Source organism: Naegleria gruberi (assembly GCF_000004985.1).
Source record: "Naegleria gruberi genomic scaffold NAEGRscaffold_12, whole genome shotgun sequence".
NCBI lineage: Eukaryota > Heterolobosea > Eutetramitea > Acrasida > Naegleriidae > Naegleria > Naegleria gruberi.
Genome location: NW_003163315.1, coordinates 204,574 through 216,993, shown reverse-complemented (window position 1 = coordinate 216,993; position 12,420 = coordinate 204,574). Strand labels below are relative to the sequence as shown.

Below are 12,420 nucleotides of genomic sequence, written 5' to 3'. Positions count from 1 at the left end.
AGGGATTTTTTGTATTATACTTAGTTTGTGCTTTGATTCGGAGATTGTTGTTTTATTACAAGGATTATTTAAAGAGTAAAGTAATTTATCAGGATGGATATATCAATGGTGCGAGAGAATCAATCCATATGATTCATGTAAATGATTTCCAATTGTTGGACTATAATCCGAAACAATTATCGGATAGGTATAACAAAACTCAACTGAGTTTTATTCGAAAAAAGGTGAATGAGTTCTTAAGCACTCTTTCAATGGTGATCGGATCGAATCATTCCAATGACAAACAACCAGATGTGATAACTAATGGGAAAAGTTGTTGCATTTGCTTTAGTGACGATGCTGATATTATTTTCAATCCTTGCAGGTAAGTTGTTTTTCAAAAAATTCAAATGATTCACCATTGAGAAGGCATTTGGCAATGTGTCACGAATGTTTTGAGAGGTATTCTCATCAGGCTTACGATCAAGACAAGGAACTGAAATGTTTATTGTGTAATACACCTGTGGCATCCATTGACTGCTACAAGAAAAGAAGGTTTGTGCACAACCATGTCAGTCCAGACGAATTCTATCAAAGTGGACAAAGCCTAGCTCAAAAAGAGGTTTTCAAATTAGGCGCTCTAGTTGAAAGAAATCCTCAACTCAAAAAAAGATTGCAAAACCCAAAAATTTTTGATTAAGATTACATGTTTTAATTACAATAAATTAGGAAAATTACCAACCACTAGAAGCCCAATCATCTTGAGCAGCTTCCTTTGTGATTGTAGAGTTTGATGCTGAGAAATCAGACCAAGGATCAGAAGTGGATTTAGTAGCATTGTTGTCAAATCCAAAATCATCAAACCCACCAGATGTTGTGTTAGTATTGTTATCAAAACCAAAATCATCAAAACCAGTTGCTTGAGCTGGTTGAGTAGCAGCTGGCTTAGTGGTGGCTGGTTGAGTTGTGGCTGGCTTGTTGAAATCAGCTTCAAATCCGAAATCTGTATCAAAACTACCCTTATTACCATTATTGCTATCGAAACCAAAGTCATCATTTTCAAAACCTCCAAATCCAGGGTTGGCTTTTGGTGGTTGAGATGTGGCTGGCTTGGCATCAAATCCGAAATCGTCATTAACGAATCCTGAACTTGCCTTTGGTGGTTGGGAAGTAGTAGCAGGTTTGCCAAAGTCGTTACCAAAACTGAAATCAGCATCAAACCCAGTATTTCCTGACTTGTTGTCAAATCCAAAATCGTCGTTATCAAAACCTCCAAATCCAGTATTGGTCTTTGGTTGCTCAAAGCTTGGACTTTGGGCTTTGACAGTTGGAACAGTATTAACAAATCCAGTGCTTGGAGTTACTGGTTTAGAAGATGGTGTTGGAACCTTGGTAGTGTTTGCAGTGACAACTGGAGGTGGAACATTGAAACCGAAATCGTCATTGCCAAAGCCTCCCTTATTACCATTTTTGTTATCAAAACCAAAGTCGTCGTTATCAAAACCTCCAAATCCAGAACTGGCCTTTGTAATAGGTACTGTTGTGCTGATAGGTGAGACTTGCTTGAGTTGCAAAGGTGTATCATTTGGGAATTCTTCTTGGAGAGCAGAATCAAAGCTTTGAATATATTCTTGGATTTGTTTAACAAAAGATGCGAGCTTGACAAGCTTAGCGCTTGGAACACCTTTTTGCTTTTGGCTTTCAAATTCGGTTTGAACTCTAATCAATTGATTCTTAAGATCATCATTTTGGGAAACGAGATTGCTCAATTCGGTTTTGGTTTGGAAAGTTGTTTGTTCAACATCTTGCTTTTGAACTTGCAAACCACGGATCTTCAATTGTAATTCTTCGTTGGCTTGTCTAGCTTCCATCAATTGTTGTTTAACCATCATTAATTCGTTCTTGGCATTATTAATTTCTTGTTCAATCATGTGTGTTTGTTCATCTCCTTGGTCTGTTGAGTTCTTCAACCTGAATAATTCATCTTTATGGTGAATGAGTTCGTTAACACCTTGTTCCAATTCACTTTTCAATGCATCAACAACACCACTTGCACTTTGGAAAGAGAGTTGAGCTCTTTCAAAGAGTTGTTCGAGACGCATGGATTCTTGTCTAACTCTTTGAATTTGGTTTTGGAATTCCATTCTTTCTTGTTCGAAAGTATAGCATTGAGCTTCAAGAGAATTGATTTCTTCAACCTTAGCTTGATTTTGCATCTTTAAACTTTCAAATTCTTGACGAACTTGGTTTAAATCATTTTCCAAATCAGCCTTTCTTTCTCGGAGACCGTTTAATCTGAGATCATTTTGTTCAACAGATTGTCTGAGTGGGAAGGATTGTTGATTTAACATTCTGGTTTCATCGAGAACTCTGTTAATTTGATTTTCCATATCTCTAACAGGACCAACATTGATTTGATTTGAACCTCCTCCCATCATGTTTGGACCTCCAAAATTATTCAAAGGTGGTGGACCTCCCATCATCATATTATTTCCAAAATTATTCAAAGGAGTTAAACCACCAGACATGTTGTTAAATCCAAGAGTTCCTGATGAAGAAACAAGTGTTGGTGGGGCATTAATACTATCCATGCTAGTTGTTGATTCACTTCTTGGTCTCAAACTTGGACTAGCAGACAAACTTGTTGGTGTAACATTAGCTTTAGATGGAGGAATTAAAACAGGTGGTAATTGGTTAGGAATTGGCATATTTGGCATCTTTCTCTTTAATCTCAACAAGTGCATAGCAATCACAAATTCTTCCTTGTCCAAAACTCTGTTCTTTTCAAAATCAGCCAATTGGAAAATTGTATTTACAATATCATTAGGAAGACCTGCTTTGGAGAAGAAATTCATACATTCATCATAAGAAATTGTATATTTTCCTCTAGCCAAATTGGAAAAATTGGTTTCATAAGTATCGCGATCTTCTGATCTGATACTGTAATCAAAACCTTGTTGTTGTGGTGGTTGGAAATTTGGTCCACCTTGATTAATAGGAAGACTTCCAGGATTCATAAGTTCTTGACGGATCATTTGCATGGCATGTTTAAATTCATCAAGAGTCAAGCCAGGTGCTGGAGTTGTTTTTGAAGATCCCCAAATAAATTTCATCACAGGAAGAGGAAGAGCAAATTGGTCAAAATAAACCTTAGCTTCAGGTGGAATCAAAATATTGTCCCTATCTTTATCCGCCTGATGAAATTCGGCATCCAAATCGTTAAAGTGTTGAAGAAGATGATTAGGCGATTGATTCATTTTTTTTAAATAATAAATATTTAAATAATAAAAAAATAGGAAACCGTTGAATTTACTTGTTCTTTTCAACTTGTATGGATTGCATCATCCATTTCTCTACAACATTTGTCATCCAATCAAATATTTTGTAGTGATGATACTTCCGAAGGTGTATTCACATTGTTTTCTTATTAACTTGTATGTTAGTAACTAATAACGAGAATGAACTTAAATCTTAATCGATACAACAAAAGATACATCTCTAAACTTCACCTCTAATGTTGTACCTACTACACTGTGTTTTCAATCCTAGTCCTCTCGAGTGTTCCTTAATTCGCCGCTATGGACATGGCCAATCATGGTCATTATCAACATCATGTTTGCGACGAACATTTAAAACGGACCAAAGAAAACTTGACAGTCTCTTTTTCAGATAAATGCTCAAACAACCACACAAAAACAATTTTAAGCAAAAAGATAAAAAATGTCTAGTCCAAGTTGTACTGCTGCCATCAGTGTTGGTATTCCAGAAGGTCTTGCTTTTGGTATAATTTTGCAAAAGAGTAGAATGTCCTCTCCTGAAAATATTAAGAACCAAATGGCTCTAAAAAGTTGGTCCATGATGAAGACCTTCTTGTCTGCTTCGGGAGCAAGTACAATTTCTTTGGGTTTGTTGGATTTGATGGGTGTTGCAACACTCTCCCCAATTAATATTAATCTCAGAAGTACAATCTCTGGAGGTGCTATTATGGGTGTTGGAATGGCTCTAGGAGGTGCATGTCCTGGTACAGGTTAGTATTACTATTTTTTGTGAGTATGTGATTTAACAGTTCTCTTTTTTTGGAATGCTGATTTTGATTTGGAAATTAATAGTTTTGGCCCAAGCTGGTGAAGGTGTACCATCTTCTTTATATACTTTGTTGGGTGGTATTATTGGAGCTACTGTCTATGGAATTGTGATCAATAATCCTACTGTTAACAGTTTATTGGAATCCACAGAAGTTCCAGGATCATTCAATACTCTTCATGGACTTCTTGGTAAACCAATGTGGAGCATTGCATTGCCAGTAGGTACAATGCTTGTTGGTATTGCTTGTACTTTGGAAAAGCTCTTTCCAACTCCAGAGACTGATCTCATCAGTACTGAAAAGTGTCTCCTCAAGAGAAGACAATGGCACCCAATTTATTCTGGTCTTGCTTTGGGAGCTCTCCAAGTACCAGTTAATCTAATTTGTAAAACTACGTTGGGAACTTCGTCCGCATTTGTTACTGCAGTAACATTTATTACTAGATACTTGCCAGTTGAGCAAGAGTACTTTGAAAGATTCACAATCTCAAAGAGTGCTAAATATTTGTGGCAATTGATTTCTGATTTGAGCATTGTTGGAGGAAGTTATTTTTCCTCCTATCTTGCTGGTACTCGTGCTGAACCAAAGAAGCTCAGTAATAAGGAAAAGTGCTGGGCTATAGCATCTGGTTTCTTATTACTCTTTGGTGCAAGAGCTGGACATGGTTGCACTTCTGGACAAGGTTTATCCCAAATGGCTAATTTGAGTTTTGGTGGAATGATTGGTGTAGCATCAATGCTTGCCAGTGGTTTCACAGTAGGTGTTGCATTGAGCAAATTGCAAAAGTAAATCAAACGAATAACACACCTCTAGGACACCTGTAAATAAAACCACATTGAAAAATTCTTCCAATTTCATGAATTGGCCTACTGAGATAATACAGATAATGAAGAATCTATTTCGATGCTCAATGAATTATTTTAGGCGGGGCAATTCAATACAACGTTACAAAACAAGTTGGCGCCAAAATTTAAACCTCCAAATTCTAAATATTAAAAAAAAATTGAAGTAACATCATTATGCCTTCAGAGAGCGCCTCTTCTGTATTGTTTAAATATCTCGAGAAGGCTTCACTCGATCATTACTACTCTCAATTAAAATTAAACGGAGTAACCAGTATTGAAGCTATTGCACAGCTATCAGTACAAGATGTCGCCAATAAAATTGGTGTATCCAACGGAGGAGATAGAAGAAAATTCTTTGAACTAATACAAGTGGCCAAGAAAAATATATCATCTTCATCATCAGGTGGAAATTTTGAGAATGAACAAATGGCACTCAATAGATGTCCTGCTTTAGATTTGAATCCTAAAGCACAGGCATTTGTTGATGATGAGAAAGAAAATTATGGCAATGCCGAAGAATCACTCTATGATTGGGATGCTGCCGTGAATAATATGGGTAACAATAACGATACCAATTTCGATGCCTTTGAAGTCCATCAAGTTAACAATAATAATGTGGTCAATAAGAGACCAGCATCTTCTCAACCTCAATTCCAAGCTCCAAAAGTACAATCACTCCAACAAATTATGCAACAAAATAATGCTCAACCAAAAGTAGTAAGGAATCCAGTGAAATCAACTCCTGTTGTACAAGAACAACCTCGTAAACCAATGGTTAATGTTGTTAGCAACAACAATAACATTATCAATAATAATAATATCATTAATAAGCAACAAGCTCAACCACCAGCAGCTGGCAAAAGACAAAGATCAAATATTGTAGTTGCTGTTCGTAAAAGACCTCTTAATGATAACGAAAAGAATAGAGGTGAAACTGATATTTTGGAAGTTGTAAATGATAACGAGTTAATTATACACGAACCTAAACAAAAAGTCGATCTTACAAAATTTGTAGAAAAACATCAATTCTGTTTTGATGAAATATTTGATGAATATTGTGATAACGTTGAAATTTATAATAAGACTGCTAGACCACTTGTTGATCACATTTTCAATAAGGGTAAAGCCACTTGTTTCGCTTATGGACAAACAGGAAGTGGTAAAACATTTACCATGATGGGTAAAAATGGACAAAAGGGTTTATATTTACTTGCTGCTAGTGACATTTTTCAAAGACTCTCGTCAGAATTGAGTGTTTGGATCAGTTTTTATGAAATTTATGGTGGTAAATTATTTGATTTGTTGAATAATAGAAAGAAGGTATTTGCTCGTGAAGATGCTAAGAATATGGTCAGTATTTGCGGATTGACAGAAAATAGTGTAAATAGTGTAGAAGATTTGATGGGTATGATAGATACAGGTCTTTCCATCAGAGCTACTGGTTCAACTGGTGCTAACTCTGACTCCTCACGTTCCCATGCTATATTACAAATTGTTTTAAAGTACAATGATAAGCCATATGGTAAATTCTCATTCATAGATCTTGCTGGTTCTGAACGAGGTGCTGATACAAAGAACAGTGACAAGCAAACAAGGTTGGAAGGTGCTGATATCAATAAGAGTTTGTTGGCACTTAAGGAATGTATTAGATCTTTGGATCGTGGTAAGAGTCACGTTCCATTCAGAGGAAGCAAACTGACAGAAGTATTGAAAGATTCTTTTATAGGAAACTCCAAGACTGTAATGATTGCTAATGCCTCACCATCTTCTAATTCGTGCGAACACAGTTTGAATACATTGAGATATGCTGACAGAGTTAAAGAACTCAGAAGTGGAAATGGTAAAGCTGCCGCTAAACCAAGGCAAGATCTCACTCCTACTCCTCAACCCCAACAACCAGTGTTCGAAAATATGAACATTAATCAAAATATCAATAACCAAATGAGAGTGAATAATAACTATCAAGTTGATAATTATCAAGTTGAAGATGATGATATGCAAATGGATGACTATGATAAGCAAGAATATGATATTAAGGATTATGATAAACAAGACTATGAGACTTCTGATAACATTGTGGACGAAGATTTAGATGATGAAGATTTTGATGATGCCGATATTATGCAAGAAAATAATGAAGTTGTTTTACCTCCTCACTTCCAAGATGTAGGAGAGGCAGAACTTGAGAGAGCTCACGAAGAACTAATCAGTAAGATTTTAGACGAGGAAGAAGAGGTTATTGCCCAACACAGAGAACATATTGATGACATTATGGAATTAATGAAACAAGAAATGGAATTACTGAACGATGTTGATCAACCTCAATCAACAATAGACAAATATGTAACAAGCTTAGATTGTATTTTGGTTAGAAAGATTCAAGCCATCAAAAGTTTGAGAAACAAGCTGGCGGAATTCAAACAACACTTGCGAGAAGAAGAAATATTGAGCAGAAGTTTCCAATTAAATTAATGTTTATTCTTAAGTGAATAAACACTTAAATTTGTAATTAAATGACAAAGACAAATTCTTTCTGATAAGATCGAAACGATTTGAAAACTTTCTTTTAAAGAAAGCATAATAGTAAAAGAAGTTGAATTATTTAGTAGTTATTAATTTATTGTAAAAGCTCTACCAATGATTTAACTTTGGATTCAAGAGTCTTGGAGTCAGCACCTTCCAATCTATCTATTACTGCTCCATCTTTAATAAAGACGAATGTTGGCATACAGTTCACTTCATATCTTGACATGATTGAAGGTTGTTGGTCAACATCAACTTTTACAAAAACAGCATCCTTATACTTGTTTGCCAATTGAGTAAATTTAGGAGCAATTGATGTACAAGGGCAACACCATGTAGCAAAAAAGTCAAGAACAAGCAATCTATTCTTTTTCACAATCTTATTATACTCGTCTTCAGATTCAATGTGAACAGGTTCTGCAACATCAATCTTGACATCCTTTGCTGATGCATAAGAATCTACTGGCTTCTTGTGATTGGCGAGCAAGAAGTCACCAACTTGCTTCAATTCTGAGAAGCTTGTACATGGTTGGTTGAGCATGATTGCACTTCCAACAATTCCCTTAAAACATCTTGCATTTGAATAATTTACAAAGGAGAATCCACTATCAAAGCTAATTGTTCTTTCTCCTGCACTGAGAATACTAAGAGGTTCTTTCAAAGGAGCATCATATTCCTTTCCATTTACAATCAATAAACAATTTCCCGAGTTTGAATCCTGATCATAAGAAAAGCTCAACATGACTTCATTCCATGCATTATCCATAATGGCATTGATTTGCACAGCTTGATCTTGATTATTGAAAGTAAGTCTATTCTTGAATAAACCCAACCATCTGTATGATTCTCCAAAGGTTACAACGTTTTCTGATTCAGCATCAACAAATACTCTAAGGAAGAATGTAAATTTGCAAATATCAAACAAACTTGGATTGAAGGAAACCTTCAAGTCTTCTTCAGCATATTTTCCAGAGAGTAACACACCACTCTCAGGATTAACCTTTGGCATTGGTGTTCCAGAGTATGGAGCAACTCTAAAGGCGTTTTGATCCTTGATCTTTTCCAAAATATCAGAATGATCATCAAATAAGCTTGTATTCGGATGTTCACTCTCTCCCAATTCAATCATTGGATCAATGTTCATATCAAATAATACACTATCCAGCCATCTTCCCTTATCAAAATCTCCTGTATCAGCTTCATCTCCACCGAATGAGGCACCACCTTCTCCTTCATAAACTTCTCTTGGCATCTTGTATGTTTTTTTTAAAAAGTGTTTTGATTGAATTGAAAGAAATTGTTTACTGTTCTATGAACCAATAAATGGCTGATAAAAGTTCATCAACCAAACATACGAGGTTTATTATTGGAGATTTGATAAACTATCTTTCACTCCCTTCAATAGTTACATTTGGTCAACTAATATAGGTGTATCCAAAAGTGTGTGCTAAAAGGATTCATCCTTAATAGACAAGCAAAACTCAACATGGATGTGCTTTCTGTTTATAAAAAATGCAAAACATCTCTTCTGGTGCCACCTTATTATTGTTGATTTGCTCATTGGCTCTTGTGGGTTTCCTTAATGCTCAAAGCTGTACCTCATTCTTTGCCTCTGATGATAATATTGCACTCTACGGAAAGACTGGTAATAAGTGTTTAATAGGAAGTGTTTTCAATTCCAACTCTTGTAAGAAAATTTCGGATATCTTTACACAAAAGAGAGGAACACAATGTTCTAAGAGCTCTGACTGCATCTTGAGTGTAATGGCTTGTAGAAATGGAATTTGTGTATCCGAAGCTAGATATACAGGCGATAATTGTATTTCTGACTCGGAGTGTGTTTTAACTGGATCCATGCCTTCAGTTTGTTATGCTGGAAAGTGTAGAGTTATGACTGTTGAACAAACTCTCCCAGTTGGTGGAGTATGCTTTAAGCAAACTAACAATTACACAATTTCAACTTGTGTAGCTGATTCAACCTGTTACAATTCTGTTTGTATGGCCACAAACACCAAGACTGCTGTTGGTGCAAATTGTTCAATGATTGAGGATGGAAAATTATCTGTCTGTGGAAGTGGATTGATTTGTAGTACAAACCAATGTGTGGCCACATTGAATATTGGTGAGACATGTACTAGCGACAAAACATGTGTTGGCATCTGTAGAAAAACCTCAGCCTCTGCTGTAGCATCCACTTGTCAATCCAAGCTTGCAGCTGCAGGTGAGTATTGTGTCAGTGATAATGAATGTGGACCAAGTGGAGTTAAGCTCATGATGTGCAGAAATAATCAATGTGTCAGAAGAAATAGCGTCCTAAATGGAAAGACATGTTCTGCCAATGATGAATGCTTCAGTGGTTATTGTAATAATACCGTTTGTGCATCGATTTCAAAATCTTGTAAAGTTTCTACAGATTGTGTTCCTTCATATAACACTGTTAATGAAATGTCACTTGAAGTTGACTATTGCCTATGCCCAGGATCTAATATTACCTCCACTTCATCAGGATCCTGCATGAAGACTACTTGTGAAGGTTTCAGAATCAATTTTGATGCTTGTTTGTGGAATCAATATGGACTTGTAAGGCCATTCAAGTTGACCAATGATAAGAGAACTTTCATTGATACTGAATCAACTCTTTTCAAAGGAAAATGTGCAAGACAACTCGCTCAATACTACAAATGCATGAACCAAAACTTTGCAGATGCCAACTATGTTGTCACTTCTTCTTTCCAAGGTTTAGATATGGATGTTGACATTGTTCCATATGTTGAACAAGTTCAATTGACTCCAATTCAACCAGCAAGCTCTGTAAATTCTGGCTCCTTCAATTTCATTTCAGCAATTGCTTTGGCAGTATTTGTTGCCAGCATGTTGATTCTCCATTAAAATTTAACAATAATTGAGTTTACAACTTACAAGTTTCTAGTAGTAATTGACAACTTTTTTCGAGGACTTTCTTAAACAAGAGCCAAAAATCGCGATGCAACCGTTTGATATCTTATTTGTCGAGTACTTCTTAATAATCATGGTTTTATTTTGTTCATTCTTCTGTCTGCGGTATTATTTGTCAACCAAACGTTATCTGTCAAGTGATTGAAAATTTATTGTGAAAAAAATGATTTCATCTGACGTGGTAAGTGATTACATGAGAAAAATCATCACAACTAACATTGTTACCTAGCCCAACCCAGTAGAGCACTTTGGTAAGTCACCAATCAACAACAATTATTAACCAATTTTTTCATTTCAACATTGATGAACAACAATAACAATCATAACATCAACAAATAACAACAATAACAATAACAACAATAGGACTATCCAAAGAGCAAAAGGAACAATTAGATCTCCTCTCCAACTATCACAAACAAAATCTCATCACCGACAAGGATTTTGAAAAGTACAAACAAAATATCATTGATGGAACCTTTAAATTGGATGAAGAGGACGATGATCCATTCCATCTCATGTCCTCCTCCTCCTCTGATGATGATGAAGAGGATGATACCAACAAGGACAATAACAATCATAGTTCATCAACAGCTAATAACATCAACAGTAGCAACGGAAAGAACGAAAAAAGCCTTGAAAAAATGGATGAAACAACAAACAATGCACCATCGACTTCTTCTTCTTCTGTAGGTGATGGTGTTGCTGCTGGTAATGTAGGTGTTACTTCTGCTGTTGCTGTTGCTCAGATACAAGTTGATGTTGAACAGGTTGATTTTGTTCGTAAAGATTCTTCAGGAACAATTGGTATTGCTACAAAAACATTAGATTTGGAAATTATGGAAGCAAAACCTGTTGATGTTAGTAAAAAGTATCTTGAAAATTATGGATTTGATCTCTCTGATGATGATGGAAATGTCAGAGATATGAAGGAATTATTTGAAAAACATAAGGATTTTAATGCAAAGAAAATTGAAAGTCAAAGAAAGAGATGGCAAGAATTTATTCAAAAGCACAATATCGGAGCTAAGGGATTTACAACCTTAGAGGAATATGAACAACAACGTATTTTCCACTTTATTGAAGAATCCAATGATTTTAAAAAATTAGTAAGAAAGGGAATTCCTATGGAATACAGAGCAGTAATGTGGTATATTATTAGGTAAGTGTGTTATTGATGATCAGTAGTAGTGGATATTAATTATTTAGTGGAGCAAACTATCAATATTTAACACACAAAGATATTTTTGATAACTTGAAAGAAAAGGCACTCGCTATTCCTATTGATGAAAGAGAAAAGGATAAGAATTTCGTTTGCATTTGTAAGGATGTTGATAGAACATTCCCAACTCATCCATTCTTTAAAGATCCACACAATCAAATTGCTTTGAGAAATGTTCTCTATTTGTACTCATTACATAATCCAAAGGTTGGATATTGTCAATCAATGAACTTCCTGGCTGGTATAATGTTAGTGGTAGGAATGAATGTGCAACAAGCATTTTTCACACTTGATAGAATTATAGATCGTTACATGCCACCAGATTTGTATGATTCAAGTATGGAAGGTGTTTATTCTGAATCATTTGTTTTGCAACATCTTTGTTTAGATAGAATACCCAAGGTAACAAACCATCTGGTGAAACTGGAGTCTAATTTATTTATTATGGTTTCTCCAAATTGGTTCCTCTGCCTCTATTTGACATCATTCCCAGTAGAAACGGCATTGAGAATTTGGGATTGCTTTATTCATGAAAAGTACAAGATTTTATATCGTATTGGTATGACCTATCTTACACTGCTCGAAAAGGAACTAATGAAGTGTAATGACTTCCAAGCAGCTTTTATGCTTCTCAAAGATAGTTCACAAAAGATGTTTGATTGTCGTCAACTCATCAAGAAGAGTTTTGGCATTAGAAATTTCTCAAAGAAAAAGATTTTATCGTACAGAGAGTTGTTTAGAACACAAAAAAAGTAAAATTGTAAATGTTAACATAATAGTAGTATTAAAATTGAATTATCAATTATATTAAAAAA

At 35.3% G+C, this 12,420-nt stretch overlaps 6 protein-coding genes across 6 annotated transcripts; 4 read left to right on the top strand and 2 right to left on the bottom strand.

Annotated features, from left to right (window-relative positions):
• Window positions 1–668: 668 nt before the first annotated feature.
• On the bottom strand, window positions 669–3,236 carry NAEGRDRAFT_57422 (EF-hand domain-containing protein; the record flags this gene model as incomplete). Its single annotated transcript, XM_002679641.1, has 1 exon — window positions 669–3,236. The coding sequence occupies one exon, from the start codon at window positions 3,234–3,236 to the stop codon at window positions 714–716; it is 2,523 nt and encodes an 840-aa protein (XP_002679687.1). The 3' UTR covers window positions 669–713.
• Window positions 3,237–3,699: 463 nt separating this feature from the next.
• Window positions 3,700–4,852, top strand: NAEGRDRAFT_64961 (uncharacterized protein; the record flags this gene model as incomplete). The annotated part of the gene is made up of 2 exons (XM_002679785.1): window positions 3,700–4,006; window positions 4,089–4,852. 2 exons carry the CDS (start codon window positions 3,700–3,702, stop codon window positions 4,850–4,852), a joined length of 1,071 nt encoding a protein of 356 aa, XP_002679831.1.
• A 230-nt stretch (window positions 4,853–5,082) lies between these two features.
• On the top strand, window positions 5,083–7,380 carry NAEGRDRAFT_64960 (kinesin-13; the record flags this gene model as incomplete). The annotated part of the gene is made up of 1 exon (XM_002679784.1): window positions 5,083–7,380. One exon carries the CDS (start codon window positions 5,083–5,085, stop codon window positions 7,378–7,380), a length of 2,298 nt encoding a protein of 765 aa, XP_002679830.1.
• Window positions 7,381–7,525: 145 nt separating this feature from the next.
• On the bottom strand, window positions 7,526–7,972 carry NAEGRDRAFT_31919 (uncharacterized protein; the record flags this gene model as incomplete). Its single annotated transcript, XM_002679640.1, has 1 exon — window positions 7,526–7,972. The coding sequence occupies one exon, from the start codon at window positions 7,970–7,972 to the stop codon at window positions 7,526–7,528; it is 447 nt and encodes a 148-aa protein (XP_002679686.1).
• Window positions 7,973–8,943: 971 nt separating this feature from the next.
• Window positions 8,944–10,320, top strand: NAEGRDRAFT_64958 (uncharacterized protein; the record flags this gene model as incomplete). The annotated part of the gene is made up of 1 exon (XM_002679783.1): window positions 8,944–10,320. The coding sequence occupies one exon, from the start codon at window positions 8,944–8,946 to the stop codon at window positions 10,318–10,320; it is 1,377 nt and encodes a 458-aa protein (XP_002679829.1).
• Window positions 10,321–10,549: 229 nt separating this feature from the next.
• On the top strand, window positions 10,550–12,361 carry NAEGRDRAFT_88208 (Rab-GAP; the record flags this gene model as incomplete). Its single annotated transcript, XM_002679782.1, has 4 exons — window positions 10,550–10,567; window positions 10,616–10,637; window positions 10,750–11,545; window positions 11,593–12,361. The coding sequence occupies 4 exons, from the start codon at window positions 10,550–10,552 to the stop codon at window positions 12,359–12,361; spliced, it is 1,605 nt and encodes a 534-aa protein (XP_002679828.1).
• Window positions 12,362–12,420: the final 59 nt, after the last annotated feature.